General features: G+C 37.4%; 1 protein-coding gene across 1 annotated transcript in view; it reads left to right on the forward strand.

Moving 5' to 3' along the window:
- Positions 1–19,680, forward strand: part of GPC5 (glypican 5) — a gene marked incomplete at both ends in the record, with an annotated part of 1,071,098 nt that overhangs the window by 272,526 nt on the left and 778,892 nt on the right. The window contains one exon of the mRNA XM_084235596.1: positions 12,665–12,790. Within this exon, the coding sequence (XP_084091722.1) occupies positions 12,665–12,790 (126 nt within the window). The remainder of the gene's footprint in view (positions 1–12,664; positions 12,791–19,680) is intronic.

Raw genomic sequence — 19,680 nt, forward strand, 5'->3', positions numbered from 1 at the left:
GTTGGATGGTTTCTGAAGATCAGCAGATCTGAGGTGCTGCTTATGCTCAGCTGGTTTCATCCTCCTTCAGCAAGAGCCTTGTGAGACACTGAACACTGCAGATTTGGGGTCTTACTAACAGAGTTAACCGACAAGATCAGTATCTACATTTTATTTGGTTTGTCTACATTTTCTAATGTAAATTAAATCATACATAAGCAGACGTATGACTATCATAATGGAAGGCTGTGGTACTCTAACTGCTATCACACTGGCAATATTTTAGATGTCATGATGGAGTAAAATCAGTTATGAACAACACAACTCTGGTTGGTCATATTCTACGCCCCCCCATCAGGAACTGGGAATTCAGTAGTACTTGGATCAAAGGTAACATTCAAGAGCAGTTTTTTTTTTTTTTCCCCCAAATGAGAATTACAGGTATAGCAGAATCAAATTGAAGACTAAAATGCTCCATTTTGTCTGAGCCCTGCTTATGATGTATTTCCTGACCCTCAAACCTGTCTTTATGCCAGAGTCTGGAAACACAAGTTTTTGCAGTGAGAGATAGACAGCAACTGAAAATGCAAGTAAGAACAATTTGTACCTGGCATATCGTGTCCCTCAATCAGTTAAGTTTGTTAATGACTGTAACCAGGAATAGCTGATTGAAATCACAAAATGAAAAAAAAGGGAAAGGAAAAGCTGGATGAGGACTACTGAGCGGAAGGTATTTTATTAATGTCCTGTTAGGGGAAGTGTTGTCCAGAATATAATCTCTTGTTCCTTAAGTTGTGAAGTTTGTGAATTAAATGTTAGCAATCACAGAAAATAGCTTGTTTGAAAAGAGAGTAACATGCAAGGTATTAATTAAAATACAATCTCAAAACATTGGTAGAGTGGTTCTTTGTGTGTATGACTTATATTAGAATCATTTGATTGGCAAATATTCCATTTGATTTCTGCTTGGTCCTGACCCAATCATGTCCTGGATATTTTTTTCTTTTAAAAAACCAATAACTTGCTGCCTATAACTAGTAAGACTGAACACGTAATTGCATTTTTAAAATTAAAATGAGCAAAAAAAATTATGAAATATAGCATATCTCTTATGGGATGGATGGCCAGTTGCCTTAATACTATCTAATTTGTTTAAATGATGGGCACTCAGTCCAGTGTTTATTTTCATAAATGAATTAAGGTTTTTGTTTAAACTCCTCTTTAATAAAGAACAGAGTCAGTGCATTTGAAGGAACACTTTTACAACGTGGGAAAATGAGATGAGAGTTGGTTCTGAAAACCAAGTATTGACATTGGGTTTAAATCACTCTTTTCAGAGATGAATGCTTTTCAGAAAGGGTGCTTTTTACTGAGACACTAAATAGTAATGTGTTAGATTGGAGGTCTATTGAGAAGTGAAGCATAGAGTTGACTGCCCTCGTTGTACAGATGACTGTGACTCTCCAGCGAAGGACTACTGTAATGTTAGGGCAAGACTATCAACGTGGAGCCATTGTCAGCACAGAATCTTCTGCAGAGGGGCTCTGCAGCCATGAACACATTTGCAGGTTTCCTTTCCACTTCTTCCCATCACTTTCCTGGTACTCTCCTACCTACAACCCATCTTAACCCCTTCAGCTGTGTGGAGAAAGCACAGTAAATCTTCTAAGGAAAAGGGAACTCATGTCACATGAACAAGAAGACTTCCTAGGAGGAGGAAAAAACCTGGAATCATTTAGTCAGAAAAAAATCATTCTCTTTGAATCATTTAGTCAGAAAAAAATCATTCTCTTTGAGGATGGTGGCGATTCCTAGGTCACAGTTTCTGTCAAGATCAGTGGGTTCAGAAAGCAGACTTTATGAGTTACTCTTATAGAAGGCTTACATTTTTCCCTTTTTAACCAAATATGAATGCAGTGTGCTTGAAATGCACTTTCATTTGTGATGAATGTGCCTGGTGCCTTACATTGCCTTCCTCCTTGGAGTTTTACTTACCTTCTCCTAGTTTTCTGTGCCTCAGAGTCTGTATAGAAAGGGGTCCAGAAACTAGATCTCAGTTTACCCTACAGCCAACCTGACTGTATATATTTAATTATTTTTCAGCATGTACTCTGAGAAATGTTATTGCTGTGAACAGGAATCTAAAGAAATCTTTATTAATCTAATGATTTATATAAATATTTTGTCAAATAGAATGACATCGTTGAGCATAATTTTTATGCTCAACAAAAATAAAGAAGATTTTATGTGAATTGAGAATATCAAGAGAAAATAGTTCTTATCCAGAAACATGTAATTATATATTTCCTCTGCTGAGCAGGAGACTGACATTTTAAATGTCTACTGTTTGACAACTGTGGTCAGATATCTCCACAGGTTCAGCCTGCTCATTAGAGCCACATTACCCTTAACTTTGCCTCAGGCCGCTAACTAGCAAACTGCACATTTGACCTTTGTTCTGCAGATATTTTCAAACAGTGTAGGAGCCACTGCTTTTAATTTGGGTTCTGTATTATGTGTGGATTGACTTTAGGGTTAAAAAAAAATCAATACATGTCATTAAATAAATGTTTGGTGTGAAACATTCCAAAGAGAAAAGTTCCATTTCAGCATAAGATTCCTATCTAGTGCTTTTCTAGAAATGAGCTTTGTGCAAAATTAGAAATAGCCTCTTCGATACTGTGTTCAATGAAAAAAAGTAGAGGAAGTGCATTATGTGACAGTTTTAAAGTGTTTTAGAATTGAAACAAATTCTCACTAGATGAAGACATAAGATTGAGAGGTATGCCGTTTGAACATAGCTCAGTTTCCAGCAACGTCTAATGAAATGAAATGCAAAATCAAATGTAGATTAGAGCCATATGCTTAAGTGAAAACAGCTCCCTAGAAGATCAGCAAAGTTTGTGACACGTGGTTGCCTTATGTATGAGGAACATGCCAGTCTTAAAAATTGAAACATAAGTGAACATAAGAGTATTTTGCTAGATTATGCTAGTGTTGCTCTATCTAAGCTATGGAATATTATACAGTTGTATAAAAATAAGGATGACCTAGATTCATTAACCTGAAAGTAACTCATGATATATGGTTATGTGAGAAAACCTGATTTTGTAAAACCAAGTCATCTCTATGTACCTATTTTTCTTACTTGTGTTTCTTTTCTGGTAACTTCTCTGTGCATATAGAGGAAGCTGAGAAAACACACTGGTCTGTTAATATTTGTTACCTCAGGATGCAGGGACGGAGAAACTATGCAGGGACAGATGTTAACTTGATCTTTGTGTGCCTTTGAATTATTTCACTGTCTGCAAAAAGAGATGTTACTTTATCATTAAAATGATTAAAGTCAATTGCAATGGTATACCTCATTGGAAAAATTACTCAATTTTACAGTAGTAATGGGCATTCCTGTGTCAGCCGAACTACAAACGACAACTTTAGGTAGAGTTACATTTCCTTTCAAACTTTTTTTTTTTTTTTGCCTCGTGACACATCAGGAGACCTTTCTGGCACTGCTGGCCTCAAGGGCATGGGAGGCAATGAAGCAATAACGATGCTAGTCCATGCCCCTTGCCTTCAGTAAGCTCAGGGCAAACAAGCCTGCAAGCCATGAATGAGCAATTGTGCTACAGCCTTTTTGTTCATTACTGTGCTAGCATAGTGTACAAAGTTGTTCATTAGCCAGTGATCAGAATTTACCCCACTCCTCTGTGGCTGACCTTTCAGACTGGTAGAGATAGATAAATCCTGTCTAAACATAGTGAAGTTTAAGGGCAGATTTTGGCAGGAAAAAGTGATAGATCTGTGTTTTCTAGCCTAACAATGTACTAATAACTGTGATGATTTCTATAAAAATTTAAAAACAGATGGAAAATTTCTGCTGGATAAAGATGCGTTCAATTTTAGTTTATCTGACATTCTGTATCAGCCAGACAGTGCTTAAGTGATGACATGTTTTATTCATTTTTTAAACAAATATGTAGGGGTTCTGCATTGACTAAATAATGGTCACCGTTCACCAGTCCTTTCTCTTTCCTGGTTTCACTTGTGTAGTTATCCATTAAGAGGGTTGGACTACATCACTGGTTTTCAACCCGACCTGCACATTGGATTCCTGGAAGAAATTTTCAGGAAAACACAGATGCCCTGGTCCTGCCCCAGACCAATAAATCTGAATGTGTGGTAATGGACCGTTGTGGTGTAGTTTAAACGTCTCCTAGGTGATGTTTAAGTGCAGTTAGCACAGAGCTTCTGGATCACATGCTTTCCAAGGCTCTTCCCACCTCTGCTCTTATAAACCTGATATCCATGCTGTATGGGTTGTGATCGCTACTTTACACAGCAGTATGACAAACTGTTAAGGTGACCCTGCCTATTAGTATCAGCATCACGTATATGGAATGGCTCTTGAGTCTGTTTAGTAGAGTTTGGCACAGCTTGAAACCCTGACCTTTAGATTTCTTCCATTTTCTAATGTAACTCACCAAGAAGGACTCTCTAATATTCTCCACCCTAATGGCTGGATTCCCCATCATAAAGCTTATCCAGGCAACTGTGCTCTTTAAGGACTTTATATTATCATTAACAATCTTTGCAATGTGTTTCTTGTTGAAACTTCTAGTTCTGGGAGCTGTTTAAAAACTAACACCACATCTGAGGCTGATTCAGCCAGAATTTGTTGAATGGCTGTTGGGAACTATATTGTGATCCAAACCCTGGGGATTGAAAGGAGACATGGCTTTGACCTTTAGAGAACACACTCTTGAATCAGGGTGAACACACTCTTGAACACACTCTTGCAAACAGAAGAATGATAATATCAGAGATCGGGACTGTAAAATAGCTACCCAGTGCTGTGTGAGAAACAGATGGGCCAGTAAAAGCTGCACAGATGGGTCAAGTGTGGAGATGGATTGAAGCTACATGTTGAAGAGTGTGTAGAAGTTTGGGAGAGTGAAGTAGGAAGAGAAGATGGTTCTGGGTAGAGAAAACTGCATGTGCTGAACTTGGATCTTACCCAGTAAATATTAAGACTGTTTATGCAACACAGTGTGTGGGTTTTTTCTGTAGCATGAGAACGGATGGAGAGGAGATTGTCATGGGAGATTGAGGGGGACTAAGAAGCAAAGAGTCAAGAGATTATGTCCCATGGTAAGATATTTCATGTGAATTGTTTAGGACTTTAAAGCAGGAAAGTGCTTCAAAGAACTTGATTTCTAAAACAAATTCTGGTAAAAACACTGGGCATGATATGAAGGCAAGATATGCAGGCAAAATAAGAGGCAGGGATATTCTCTCTTGAGCTGTTGCAAGCCCAAATGAGAAATTATAAATTTGTTTATGGCCCTGACATGCTGACTTTGAATAAATATTCTGTAAAGAAATGTCTTCTGTTTTTTTTTAATATTTTTAAACTTTTAATGTCGATTTCTGTAGTCTAGAGATGTCTCAAGGCTAAGAAAAGCATCTGACATATGTAACACAGTCCCACAAGGACAATTAGCTGGAGCTTCTAACATCTCCCTGCATTTATTTTTCTCCTAATTTTAACTGGAAATATTCTCATGACTGTAGAAACAAAACTGTGTGGATACAGTCACGCTCCCAGCAACTAAATTTTGAATCACCCAAAGAATATGATATTTATTGAGACATTTCATATAAAACTGGAAAAGAAGGTATGGTATATTGCAGACTGTGTGTCGAGCTGGGAACTAAAGTATGGATTTTTGTAATAGGACCAACAGTAATTGACTCTGTGGCAGTAGATTAATCTTTTTGACCTCACTATGACTTCTAGCACTTTAACCCTTCCATCATTAGTGACCAACTCCATTATATATTTTTTCTACCTCTGTTATGGAGTCCCTGATCTATCAATGCAACCACTTTTTTGCCACATCACTCTTTTTTGTTTTTTAAGATTTATTTATTTATTTATATAAGCACTGGGTACAGTCAGAAACGCGGGAGGGTAAGATTACTCACCAGCGCCAGAGTGGGGAACAGAACAGGCAGACCAACGAAATACACTGCTGAGGGGAGCAGCGGGTGAGACTGGAGAGGTCTTTCGCACTGTGTGGGACTCTCGCCAGCAGCCGGGGATCAAACTGGTGCTGCAGAGGCTGCGGGCAGCTTTGCAGCCCAGCGCTCAACTGCTGAGCCACCAGGGGAGGCCCTGCTACATCACTCTTAATTCCTGTGACCTAAAACCTGCTAAGCACAGGACCTAGAATTGTCAAGTATGAGCTCTCTTCAAATCTCTATCCTTGACAACCAAAGCTTACCTCAACATTCAGACTTGCTTCCATTATTTTAATCTCAAGGAGTTTGTTCCAGAGTTAACCATTCAATTTCCAGTAATCCTTCCTCTCTTTTTCAAAATTTGTAATCAATCGGTATTAACTTTCTTTTCCCATGTTTGTGGTAATAGAGATTAAATTTTATTGTTGGCGGAAAACTACCTTAACCTATCATGGATTTGGAACAATAAAGCTGTTTTTGTTCACAGTCTGTGCCCATATTAGACCACTAGGGGACGGTGTCCAAATTGTTCTGGCTTTAAATCTCAATAAAACAGAGCAACCTCCAGATGAAACATTGCAGATTATTGTGGGAGAGGAAAGCAAAAGGAAGCAGAATCTGGCAAAGCCATATAGGTCCTTAAAGCTTAAGCCTGGAAGGAACATGTCTTTTATGCATACATTTAATAAAGTCTGGAGAAAGTCACACAGCCACAACCAATCTCAGGGGGGCTTAGTGCCCAAAAGGTAGAGAATTGGATATTCACACACAAGGGCATGACCATATACTCTTGTTAGCACCTTTTCTTTCACGCATGAACAAATTTCTTCCATATTCCAACAAGTATCACACATCAAAATTGCCTTCATTTCCCTTTTTGGGGCTCTCCATTTCTAACTTATCACCCTTTCTTTAACAGATGTCCTACTGCAAATCTGAAGTCTGTTCCTCTACTTCACATGCTTTAACTATGGTGTTAGTTTGTTTGGGCTGCCATAACAATACCACAGAAAAATAGCAAAACTGGGTGGCTAAAACAATAGAAATCAATTTTCTCATAGATTTGGAGGATATAAACTCATAATCTAGCTGTTGCCAGGTTTGGGGTGCGGGCAGCTGTCCTCTTGCTGTGTTCTCACATGGGTACATGACTTTCCCTCTTCATTTTTGGACAAAAGTCATTGGATAGGACTACCCATGTGGATCCATTCCTGCTTATTTAACACTTACCTCTCTAAAATATCTGTCTCTGAATACAGTCACTTTAGGGATTAGGACTTTTGCATTTGACTTTTGGGGGAACTTGCTTCAATGAGTAACAATTATGGTCACCACATAGTAAGGACATCTCGAGGACCTAGTTAACCTCTCATAATGGCAAATTAGACTGCAGAAAATCTAATTACAGATCCCTCATTGCTTCATGTTCATTGGATTCTTTACACTGAAGTTTTTTCTCCTTTGCTCTTTCTACTCTGAGTCCCCTTGACTTTTTCTTACCATATTAATTCTTTGCTTGAAAGATCTCATCCATATTCATACTTGTCACCACCACTGTAAATGATGACACTCACATTACACCCCCTCGTCCACTAATCCCAAGGTCTCATGTCCAACTGCAAACTTCCAAGGTGTCCATTGGCTGTTGTATTAGTAGCTTTAGCATCATTGAGTGCTGCTGCTTTGAAATGTAAACTCCTGGACCCTTCCCCAGAATTTGTGAATCTCAATCTGCATTTTGGCAAAATCCCCAGATGTCACCACACATATTAAGTTTGAAAGTAGCATTCTATTTGATTTCTCTTCTGTATGTTCCAAAGATATCTCAAACTGAACATACTGAGAATGGAATTGATTAGCTTACACCCATTTATTAATTTAATGGTTATTGAGTTTGCTGTCTCCACCACTGCTTTAAAATCTATCATGGGAAACAAAACAAACCAAAAAGACCATTACTGCTTAAATCTTTTATTCAAGTGGAGATAACTAAGAAACCATAAAACCTAGTATGTAAGTATGTTACATGCTAGAATGGAAAGTGGTAGGTGACATGGAAAGATGAAAATATTGATCAGAATAATCTAAAGTGTAGGGTGGGGCGTGGAGAAGTTGATATTTCTCTTCTTTATTTCATATCTCAACGAAGATCACCTCAGGAGGGGGAAATAAAAAGACAATTAGAATTTTTCCTAAAACCAGAAGTTATCAATTCTAGATTCCTAATGTCTTTCAAAGCTATCATTTTCATGATACCCACTGACAGATATTTTTCACATTCTCATATTTTCTCCCCCAATTCTTGGTTGTCTCCACAAGGAAAACTCACTGCCCTTCTGTCTGTTTCCACAGTGCTGCCATATGATGACACTTGCTGGAACATTTTTCATGACTCCCACTGTCTTTTGAATAAAACAGAAACATTTTAAGATGACCAGTGAAACTGATTATAATTTGGCTGCTTCTTATCTTTAACCATAATTGCCATAAGTGCATGAGCTAAACTCTGCTGCATGCAAGTCTGTGAACACACAACATTCTCTTACCTCTTCCTTGGCATCTCCTGAGTTTTGTTGTAGTTTGGGTTTTAATGGCTTTGCTTTTTGTGTGGAACACTGAAGTATTACGTTATAAATACTTCCTGATTCCCATCTCTGTCCTCAAACGTGGCATTTTAACACTGCATCATTAATGTGGATTTTCACCAGAATGTGCTTTCTTAGAAGGCAGGGACTTAGTTCTTTAGCCGCAAATTCCTAGTGCCAACACAGAATTTGGTACTCAATAGTATTTTGTACGTTGCAACAGTTAGCTGATTGCTGATGGTTTGTAGAAAATTGGCGATCTAGGGTACAATACTTTAAGAGAGAATACTTACAAAGGCATGGAGGTGTCTCACTTTTGCGGGACACTAAAGTATGATTTGAGTCGCAACAGAAATTGAGGGTGAGATGGTGTTTATATCCCCTTCCAAGAAGTTTAAATTTCATGCTGGAGAGAATAGAGAACATTTGAGGGCTGTAGCAGTGAGTGACATATTCTATAGAATTACAGATTTGTGTTTCAAAAGGTGACTCTCAAGGAGATTGGGAGGTGATTGTTAAGGAAAGACTGGAGGTATGTATTCCTAGTTAGTAATTCCAGCAAGAGAAGGTAGGGGTCTGAAGCAAGTAAGGCCATGCAGTAGCCTGGAAAGGGGACTGGAAAAGAGAGATGTAAAGCTTTCCCAATATGATCTATTGGTTATGAAAGGCGAAATGAAATGAGGGCACCATTTGCCAAGACCGGAGTAGGAGCTTTGGGGTCCATTAAAAAAAATCTGTTCAATTTTCCAATATCAGTTGGAGATCTCAGCATTCCAGCAATTTGCCCTGGGCCTATTCCTTCCTAGGAGCCTGATTCCAAGTGGGTTGTGAGTGGGATTCAGGACAGGAGTCACAGACCTTTTGGTTCCTTACGCCAGAGGAGCTGTAGACGTCATCAGTTATGTTTCAGCAGCTGCAGCATGAGATTTAGTATTTGTCCATTCATTCCAATTAGTAGGACACAATTACCAGATGAGCATGCATTTGCTAGTAGAGGAAACCAGTATGAAATCTAGTCAGTAGTTATTGTGCTAGCAAGAAAGTAAAGCTTGCGTTTTTTTTTTTTTTTTTTTTTTTTGACTGATCTAAAGTTAGAGTTGAGTCAGATTTTTGCTTTCTGCCACCATTTTGTTGTCATTTGTCTGGTCAGGTTTTGCTAAAAATTTGATCAAATACTCACTAAACTCTTACATGAGAGCTTCTGATCTTCTCTCTGTGATTTCAGATGTTACATATTTGAAAATTACATTTATCCTTTCTACAGATTAATGTTTGTTTATAACTGATGATTTTCATGTACCATCCTTTGAAAACCCTATGAGAGAGAATTCTAAAATTAATGCAATTGAACATCAGTGCTCACTTTTTAAAAATATCTGTGGGACATATACTGGATGATTTCATGGATATGTGGATGATAGAGGGAGGAAAAAAATCAAAGCGACAGACAAATCTAAATCAAAACAAACTGTAGAAATAAGACTGCAGAATTGAGGCTGCTAGAGGGGAGAATGGGAGTGGGAACAAAGGGGGAGAGTAAAGGACTATGGGTGCTTTTGATGTAGTTTTTGGAGTTAATGGGTTTGGAGTGCAGGGCTCTTGGGTTCACTCTGGGAAAGGTGTCACCAGAGCTTCCCTTTCAGCAGCACACGCGAGTTTCCCAGGCGAGTTTCTCCACAAGACAGAGATGTTAGTTATATTTAAAGAGCAGGTTTATTAGGGAAAGAGACAGAAGAGTAAAGGAAACTTGCATAGACAGAAGCAGGCAGGAAGAGCTGCCCTGAAAGGGACAGGTTTGCTGAGAGAGGCCTGCATGGTTGCAGGTGGGCAGCCTTGAGGAGAGCTGCCTTTGCTGAGGGAGGTCAGTGAGGAGAAGTTCTAGCAGGATACAGGTCACGGGCAGACAGGAGGCTGCTGCCCTGCAGAGGGAGAGAGTCGGTGAAAAGAAGCACCTGCATAGGCACAGGTGGGCAGATGGAGTGCTGTCCTGAGCCTGTGCAGAGGACTGCCCTGGTATAGTCTTCTCTTTGGAAAGGGTCACTCCTTTGTGGAGTGGCCTGTTTGCTGCTGATTTTGGATAACTGCAGAATCCAAAAGGGACCAGAGATTTCACAATGGGCTTAATCTCCATATCTTTGCCCTCAGGTCTGTGCTCCACACTCCCTACAGAGTCTGATACCTGCTTGGGCCTTATGCCTTGTGATAAGACACTGGCCCTAAGGATCTTGATTTCTACAGCTGGGTTAATGGTCATGTCAGTCCCCTCCACCCCCACCTCCTTGTGTGAGTCAGGTTTTAGTCTTGTGATGCCCCCTTTAGGTTTTCTATTCTTTCCTCCATCACTTTAGTGGAGGGTTTGGTGTACATCTGAGGAGGTGTGAACCTGTTCCCCTAAATCACAGTGTCATAAATCAGTGTTACTCCAGTAATAAGAAAAAATAAACACATAAAATAAAATATCTATGGGAATGAAGTGTTACAATCATCCCATGATTTTCTAATGTTTGTTTATATCCAACAATTCTTTCTTCTGTCCCTGCCTTACAATTTATATCAGACTTCTGACTTTTCACTCCTCACCTCCCCCAAACCATTTGCTTATGCAAAAAATAAATAAAATCTTAAGGTCTTTGGGACTTGGTCTTTTGAAATACTAAAACTTGAATTCTTGGGATCTCAGAGTTTTGGTTTTAAAACTCAAAAGTCTTCTCTTTTTAAATTAAAAAATGAACCTTTGTTGTATTTTTTTTTCAGTAATTGATAGTGGAAGGGGAAGTGGTGTAAAGGAAAAACTAAGCCAATGTATTAAGTATTTTTTCTTGCTATCACTTTTATTTTTATGCTTATGAAATATGTTCATATCTGAGATTTTCCATATTTAGAAAAGACTTAATACTTTTATGTTCTCAGTCACCAAAGAAAAGAAAGAACTATGTAGGAAAATCAACCAAGTCTACTTTTTTAAACTGTTAATCATTAGACAATCAATTAGTTTGTTACAAGCCTGTTGATATTTCCATATAAAAGAGAATGTAATTAATGGAGCAAGAAGATGTGGTGTATATATACCCACTGGAATACTACTCAGCAATCAAAAAGGATAAACTCATGTCATTTGTGGCAACACAGATGGAGCTGGAAGGGCTTATTCTCAGTGAATTTAGTCAGAAGAAAAAATATAAATATTAGATGGTTTCACTTATATGTGGAATATAGAGAAAACAAACAAAGGGTCAGAAAAACAGATAAAACTTGCAAGCTACGACCCTCCCTGGTGGTGCAAGGGGTTGAGTGCAGCGCCGTGAAGTTGTCAGCAGCCTCTGCAGCATGAGTTGGATTCCCGGCCAGGGAGCTACCCACATGGGGCAGCAGACCTCCCCTGTCTCGCCCGCTGCTCCCCTCAGCAGTGTACTTCAGTCAATCTGCCTGTTCTGCTCCCCACTTTGTCTCTGGTGAATCCTCTCACCCTCCGCACCTCTGGCCTGTACCCCAGTTCTTGTATGCATAAATAAATAAATCTTTAAAAAAAAACTTGCAAGCTGACCATAGAAACATCCAAGAGGGAAGGAGGAGAGGGATCAAAACAGAAAAGGGATGAGCACAAGGGACTATGGGTGTTAGGGAGGCAGGAGAACTAGGGAGACTAAACCTGAGGAATGATATCAGATATTGCCCAACAAAAACAATGATGTTAGAAAAAAAAACTTCATTTAAAATTAAACAATAAGAGAAAAAAAGGGAAAAGAATGTAATTCGTTTTATGGTGGTTTCAGTGGGAGAAACTAGTGAGGGCTTTTAGGGAAGTTACGTGTGTGTGTGTGTGTGTGTGTACTACTTGGAACTGAAATTGCATAAGATTCATACACAGTGAAAGCTTTCATTACAAAGACTTAATTGAATACTAATTTTAAACATAGTTTTTTATCTTGATTATTAGAATGTATGGAATGGATGTGAGAATAAGGGAAGATGAAGAAGTTGCATTTGAAACATTATGCATAAGAAATTACACCATTTGTGCTAGTATTTATTATGGGTTTTAGACATGAGTTGATTTTCTTTTCTTTTCCATTCAGAGAATTTATCAATAGTCTTCGATTATACCGGACCTTCTATGGGGGCCTGGCTGATCAACTCTGTGTCAATGAATTAGCTGCTGCAGACGGACAGCCATGCTGGAATGGAGAAGACATCGTAAAAAGGTACTTTATGTGAAGTTGTCTGTGAAAACACAAAGATTGTTTTCACTCTTGCTTGCTTTTCCCAGATCTTGAATGGATTTCTTCCATGGTAGCTTTGCCATACAGGTTATAGAACAGTATATACAGTATTGCCTTTTCCTTAGTTTGATAAAAATGAATTTGATCCTTTTTGAAATTTTTAGATATGAAAACATTCTTTGGTGTTTTGAAAGGGTTTCTCTTCTACCTATCTATGACTTAGCCAACAAAACTACTTTTGCAACTGTGTCCAGTCTGTCTTGTTTATCAAATATCTGATTTCTGTTTTTGTTATAACTTTAGGTATATTAGAAAGTGAGGAAATATATATATATATTTATGCATTGTTAATTTGTATGTTTTCAATTCTTCTCAAACTTGGGGTGCTCTCAAGTAATCTCCTAAGCTTAAGAAAGTGTCAGTATCCTTGACTAGGAATTAGTCCTTTGACTTTCCAGTGTTGGAGATTATTAGAACATGGGTTTTGTGTTGCATTTTGATGTGAATATTTTAGTGTATTTTATTTTAAGCAATCTGCGAAAGGAAAGAGCATATTTAGCTTCCTGACTTGTGAATATATCTAATCTTATGAAGCTAGGTGACTTAGTTACCACAAGAGAAATGGATTAATTTAAAATAGCATTTAACAAATTTCATTCACTGTGATAAATATAATTTTGTTATAATTTTATATAATAAAAACTATTTCTGGGTGACTATATTCATTATAGTTAAAGGTTATAGTCCTTATATAGTAAATTATTATTTTGCTGTTAATATATGACTATCTCATAGAGAATCTTAGTTTTCACAGAAAACATTTGAAGACAGGGATGGTGATTAAATTTAAATAAAACATTTGGCCAACTTGGCTAATGTTCTTTTTCCAGTTAAGTTCCTTGGGTTTTCCTAAATATATCTTTCTTGACTTCACTTTGAGCAGTCATAGCATGCCTCGTCATTTAAGTTCTTACAATATTCATATAAATAATATTGCTGCCACTTAGATCTATTAAATTCTAATTCAACTTATTCTTTCTCTCTTCACATTGTTCCAACTGGAATTGAACTTTTTTGTATGTTGATGATTTTTCTACAAGGACTAATGGAAGTACCATGGTGATTAATAAAATATTTAGCACATTATATAAATATATTTAATATATTGCATTGCATTACATTATATCACTTGAATCTCCAACTTTCAATGTGTGCCTTTCTTTTGATTATTTAGTGTGGGGTTTCTGTAATAAAACATATTGAAGAAGTAAATGATTTGGCTAACTTTTTAGAAGAATAGATAGTATTTCAATTCAAAGAACATATTTTCCTTATACTATCCATCTCTGTATCTATCTGTCTGTCTGCATATCTATCTACACATATATTTATTAGTCATCAGATTTTAAGACCACATTCATGAAACCATGAACTATAATAAAGGTCATCTTTAGCAAGAATTCTTGGTATTTACATTTCTGAAAAAGTGATTCTCATTAATCTCATTATTTTCCAGCTCATTTTCCCCTTTCCTGTACCACCCCAGCCTCCTGTTTGTCAGTCACTTCCCAGTGTGGCTATCCTTCACTGGCAAACAACTTTCACTTTGCCTTAATCTTTTCTCAATCATCTCTTCTACCTCATCACTGTAACATTTGTTCTGCCTAGAAAAAAATTTCTTTTTCATCCTAACTTCTTGATTCCCAACTGCGTTTGGATTGCGAGGCCAGCAGACAAGCCTCACATGCTTTGGCTATCTACCACCATCTCTAGGCTACTTCCAAAATGAGTATTTTTTAGTCTCGATTATTTCTTAGCAGCTTAAGGTTTCACAAGCATTTTCTCATTTAATTCTCTAAAAAATTTAATCCCTCATCCTTCAAAATTAGTGGATTAGGTGGTATCTCATTTGTATTTGATGTTAAGAAAACTTTCCTGTGGTCTTTGACTTTTTAAAAAGATATATAACTAAAATTATTTTTAAGTGAATTCTTGATAAAATTTAGAACAGATTTTTTTTTTTTTTTGATCAGTGGGAAGTCAACACGAAAATCTGTACATTCATCATATCTGGCTGGTCATGTATATGCATGACAGAATAGTGTATAGCAGTCAACAATCATGTATATTTATACCTGGTAATTTGATATACTACACGTAAAAAATAAGATACTAGTTATTTTCTAGCAGATTTGAGTAAATGGAAGACGCTGATATTGGTTCTGCATAGATTAGCTCTGAACAATTACATGTAAAATCTAATATACATTAAGGGGAAGGATTTTATTATTTTATTTGCATTATATTTATTTTTAAAAGAGAATAGATGTTATAGTGATGATAGAATTATTGCCATGTTTTTTATTTTTATATATTTTTTGAAAAATTATATATTTACATTTAACTTCTAGCAATATGGATTTTGGAGTGATTTCTGTGATGTAGGTTTGTCAAAGCATTGATAGATTTGATTTAATAATGAGCTAATGAATTTATCTAAGAGGAATTCAATACAAAGTTTAAAGTTCTATTGGATATTGTCATCTTGAATTATTAACTACTTTCTCCTTGAGTACAAACAATGGTTAGCAGTTTCAGTGGTAAAAAGTACTAAGATCTTCATATAAGATAGTCATTTCAGAGACCTACAGTTAGTTGAGATAAATAACACCAGCAAATTTTGAAGAAAAGAGTATCAAGCAAATGTATACCACATCTGGGGATGATTAAGACCCCCCATTTTTATGGTAGGTTATAATGTTTATCGAGTTCATTAGAAGAAATTTTTCCAAACACATCAACAAGATAATTTGGTGACCAAGACTGATTCTCTCATTCATTATAAGAAGAAAGTGATTATTTTGGCAAGATGTTTTCTCCTAAGGCATTTTTTAAAGTAGATGATTGATGAGATTATTCATGTGCCAAGATTCATACAAGCTATTTCAATATCATCACATTCTTATAAAGTGGGTGAAATCACCTTTGTACCCACCCATCCAAAGAGGTAAGGTTCCTTTGTGATGGTAGATGAAAATCTCTCATATACCTGTGGTATAAATCACTTGTATATCTGTGGTATCTCTCATATATCATAGTTCAACTCCTGAAACAAAATGTGTTTAAATTCAAGTGGGTTTAAAGACTGCGTGCATATCATATACTCTGCCATGATATTGAGGTTAACAGTTAAGATTTCTGATTTAAGATGAAAATATATTGCTGAAATCCATATAGTCTCATAAAGCTCCTTTTATTTACCTCTCTTGTCTCTTCATCATGAATCAAAATTGTGCTATGAAAGGCATGTCAGTCCCTACTTTGTTTTCAGTTCTCTGTGATTGAAAATTGATTATTTGATGGTAGTCATCTTTTTGACTATTGAAGTTCAGGTGACAACTATGTAATTATCAAGTCTTCATTTTCCCTTTTGATTAATAAGCAGATATTTCGCTAACTCTTCCCCAATCTCTAGGAATTCATGACATTCATGGTACCTTGCACCAGTCAGTGGCTGTTAAGTGTCCTCGTAAAAAATTAATCAGCCTTTGTGGTTTCTAATCATGACTTAGTGAATATGCTTCTATCTTAATCCAGTGTTTTCTAACCATATAAGTTGCCTCTTCTTAACAGATTACAAGTGAACTTCTTTAATCAGATGAAAATATAAAAGCTGACATTTGATAAAAATATAAACTTCAGAAATTTTATGCTTATCTATTATCAGTTTCTTTTCACCAACGCAGTGGAATTTTTCCTGGGCATATATTATTTAACCACATTTTTGCCTTTTATCCATTATCTATCTGAAAACCATTTAGTCTTCAATCTTGCTTTTCTTTCTCACTTTTCTACATTCAATTATATTTATTCAACTTTAAAAAAAAATCTGACCTAGTTTCCACATATTCTGGATTACATTTAAGGTTCATCAGATCTCAATTTGTACTTAATTTCATTAATGTAGCAACTAGTCTCTTCCACAGTGCTGCTTGTGCAGAAGGCAGTATGTTCTTTATGACTTAAACATCAGTCTGCTTTCTAGGTATTTTTCCCCCCTTAAATTTTTTACTTATTCAACCAGGTTTCCTGATATATCATGAGTCATCATTATTACTGTTTCCGTGACTTACCTTATTTGGTTCAGAATTGAAGGTTGTTTAAAACGTGTCATTAGAAGACATCACCCTTCCTACACTTTTGAAGCAATTGACTGTGGGCCTTGGAATTCCCACTATTAACAGAATCATTTTCAACTAAATGTTATTTTTCCAAGCTACTATGTATACAGCTTTGTCTAACTCCCACTTTCATCTTTAGTCCTAGTAGAACTAATCCCTTCATTGGTGTTTTATTGTAACCTCTAAATCCACCATGACATCTATATTACTTTTTGTATTTATGTCATATATCTCCTTCCTTCTTGCCTATTGTATTTTTTTGTAGCAGAGATTCTATATTATCTGAGAAGCTAAGGAATGATTAATACATTGAATACCTATGAGTAAAACTTTGAAGAGAATGGCACTCAGAGGAAAAGGAGTTTTTATAAGTGTTCATGAGAGCTGCGAGGTTTGGGAATTTGGGCTACAGCTTGGTGATAACCCTTAGGTGGGTCATGTATGGGTGCAAAATTAAGTTGAATGCCGGAAACATGTGAAGAAAAGAGTTCCATCATAAAAATTTCTACTTTTGCCAGTCCCTGGAATTTTTTTTCTGATTTAACCTTTAGAATACCCAGGTTTAATTGTGTGTAGTTCTGTAGACATTTTTCTGAAACCAGAGTGCCAAGAACTATAAGCAGCTCATGTGATCTGGCTTAGAGTCATGTTAGGTGTGATTGTGTCTGAATTCAGGGTGAATAATTCCATGTCCTGCCCAAATCTGAGCAAAATACTTTTGCTCTCTTGTGATAGAAATAGAAAATGTGCTTTTAGATAAGGGACTGTAGAAATCAGCACCTGTACAGTGTGCATTCTAGCTCCACAGAGGCAAGGACAGTTATGGATAATATATCGGGTCTGGAAGGAGCAGAACATTTGTAGAGTTCTGGGCTGTGTCTTCTCTGTACACAGTCTATTTCTTCTTTATTTTACTAATAGTATACTTGCTTGGCAGATAATATTTGTTTAAAGCTAGAACCTGAAGTAGTTACCTTATTGTTTGATACTAAAGGAAATAGTACGGTATAAAGTAGCAAGGATTTGCCTGTTTTACCAACTTTGCTCCAAATCCTGACATTCCTAATATTGTTAAAGTCTAAAAAAAATCCATCCTTTTCAGATTAATATATACATTTTGGTCTTTTCTAAAATTGATCCATTAATTTGATAATTGTTGCACAGTATCTTATTTTCCAAGCTGAGAAATTTCCTTTGAAACTTTCTTCATTGGCCTAGTGGCTTAGCAGTGAGTTGTCTCTAGTTAATCTTGTAACTATTGTATTCAGAATAGAAAATGCAGTTGCTGTTTCATTTAACCAACTCCAAAGGCTGCTTTTGCCTTGTCATAATCAATTCTGAGAATGTTTTTGCCACTGCTGTTGTATGGTAGATCTCCCGTTATCACCAGTGCCATACACAGTTTAAATACAGTCCTATAAAAAGTCAAAATGTGGGGCCTCCCCTGGTGGCACAGCAGTTGAGTGCTGGGCTGCGAAGCTGCCCGTAGCCTTTGCAGCACCGGTTCGATCTCCGGCCACTGGCGAGGGTCCCACATGGCACGACAGACCTCTCCTGCGGCACACTGCTCCCCTCAGCAGTGTACTTTGTCAGTCTGCCTGTTCTGCTCCCTGCTCTGGCTCTTGTGAATTCTGTCACCCTCCCGCGCTTCTGACTGTACCCAGTGCTTGTATAAATAAATAAATAAATAAATCTTCTAAAAAAAAAAGTCAAGATGTGGTCATGAGAAGATCTAGGCCAACTTAATACCTGCCCCACACTGCAGGTGTTTGTTTCTTTGCGTCTCCAGTTTGGTGAGGCTTTGTCGAGAGGCCTGTCATGGGAAGTGTGTGTGAACAACCGCTGGTCTTTGTGCTGACCTGTTGCTGTACTCCTTGTCCTTCTGACTTCTCCAGGCTTGGAGCTGAAGGGACAATGGAGCAGAAGTCAGAGAAAAGGCAAGAGAGAATGCCCTTTTGACCATCATTCTTTCTCTTGAGAGAAAATTCTCTTTCTCAATACCTAGATTGGCAGGAATTAAGAGCTGATGTTCTAGGGCTTTCATGTGTTCAAAACAATGCCTCTCCTCCCCCCAAACCCCACCCTTGTCATTCTGACCCCTCTGCTGAGACCTTCCAGTGGGGGGTCCTTTTCTCCTGGTGGTCTTTCTCTGGACCACAGAAACTTTGCTTCTCTCTCCTGCTTTTGGCAGAAGTACCCGGCTAATGGCCAGTACAGCTGCTTCCTGTTACTCAGCCACTAGACGGGTAACTCCTGCCACAAGCATGGCTGCCTTCCATTTTCTTAGGCTTGGATCAAATACAGTCCTTACCCCTCAGACTCCAAGGATCCTTCAAAGCCTCTCTCATTCAGGATAAATGAATGGGGGAAGGCCACAGCAGTCCAACGATTTTCTTCAAAGGAATTCTCTCCTATGGCCTCTTTGACCTCAACCCTTTTATACAATTAAGAGGGATGTTAAGCAGAGGGACTCAAAACCAGTTTTCATCCATCTGCTTTTCATGTCTAGCACCTTGGTTTGGAATGCCATCTATCATCTTGTTCATAGCTGAAATAGAAACAGAAAGAGTACTATTCTAGCATTCTTTCACATGTATGTGAAGTATTGGGTTGAATACAGAAAACTAGATTCCATGTTTAAGATACTGCAACAGATCTTGAAAGGTATATAAAGGGAAGTATGGCATTGTT

Source organism: Talpa europaea, assembly GCF_964194135.1.
Source record: "Talpa europaea genome assembly, chromosome: 6".
NCBI lineage: Eukaryota > Metazoa > Chordata > Mammalia > Eulipotyphla > Talpidae > Talpa > Talpa europaea.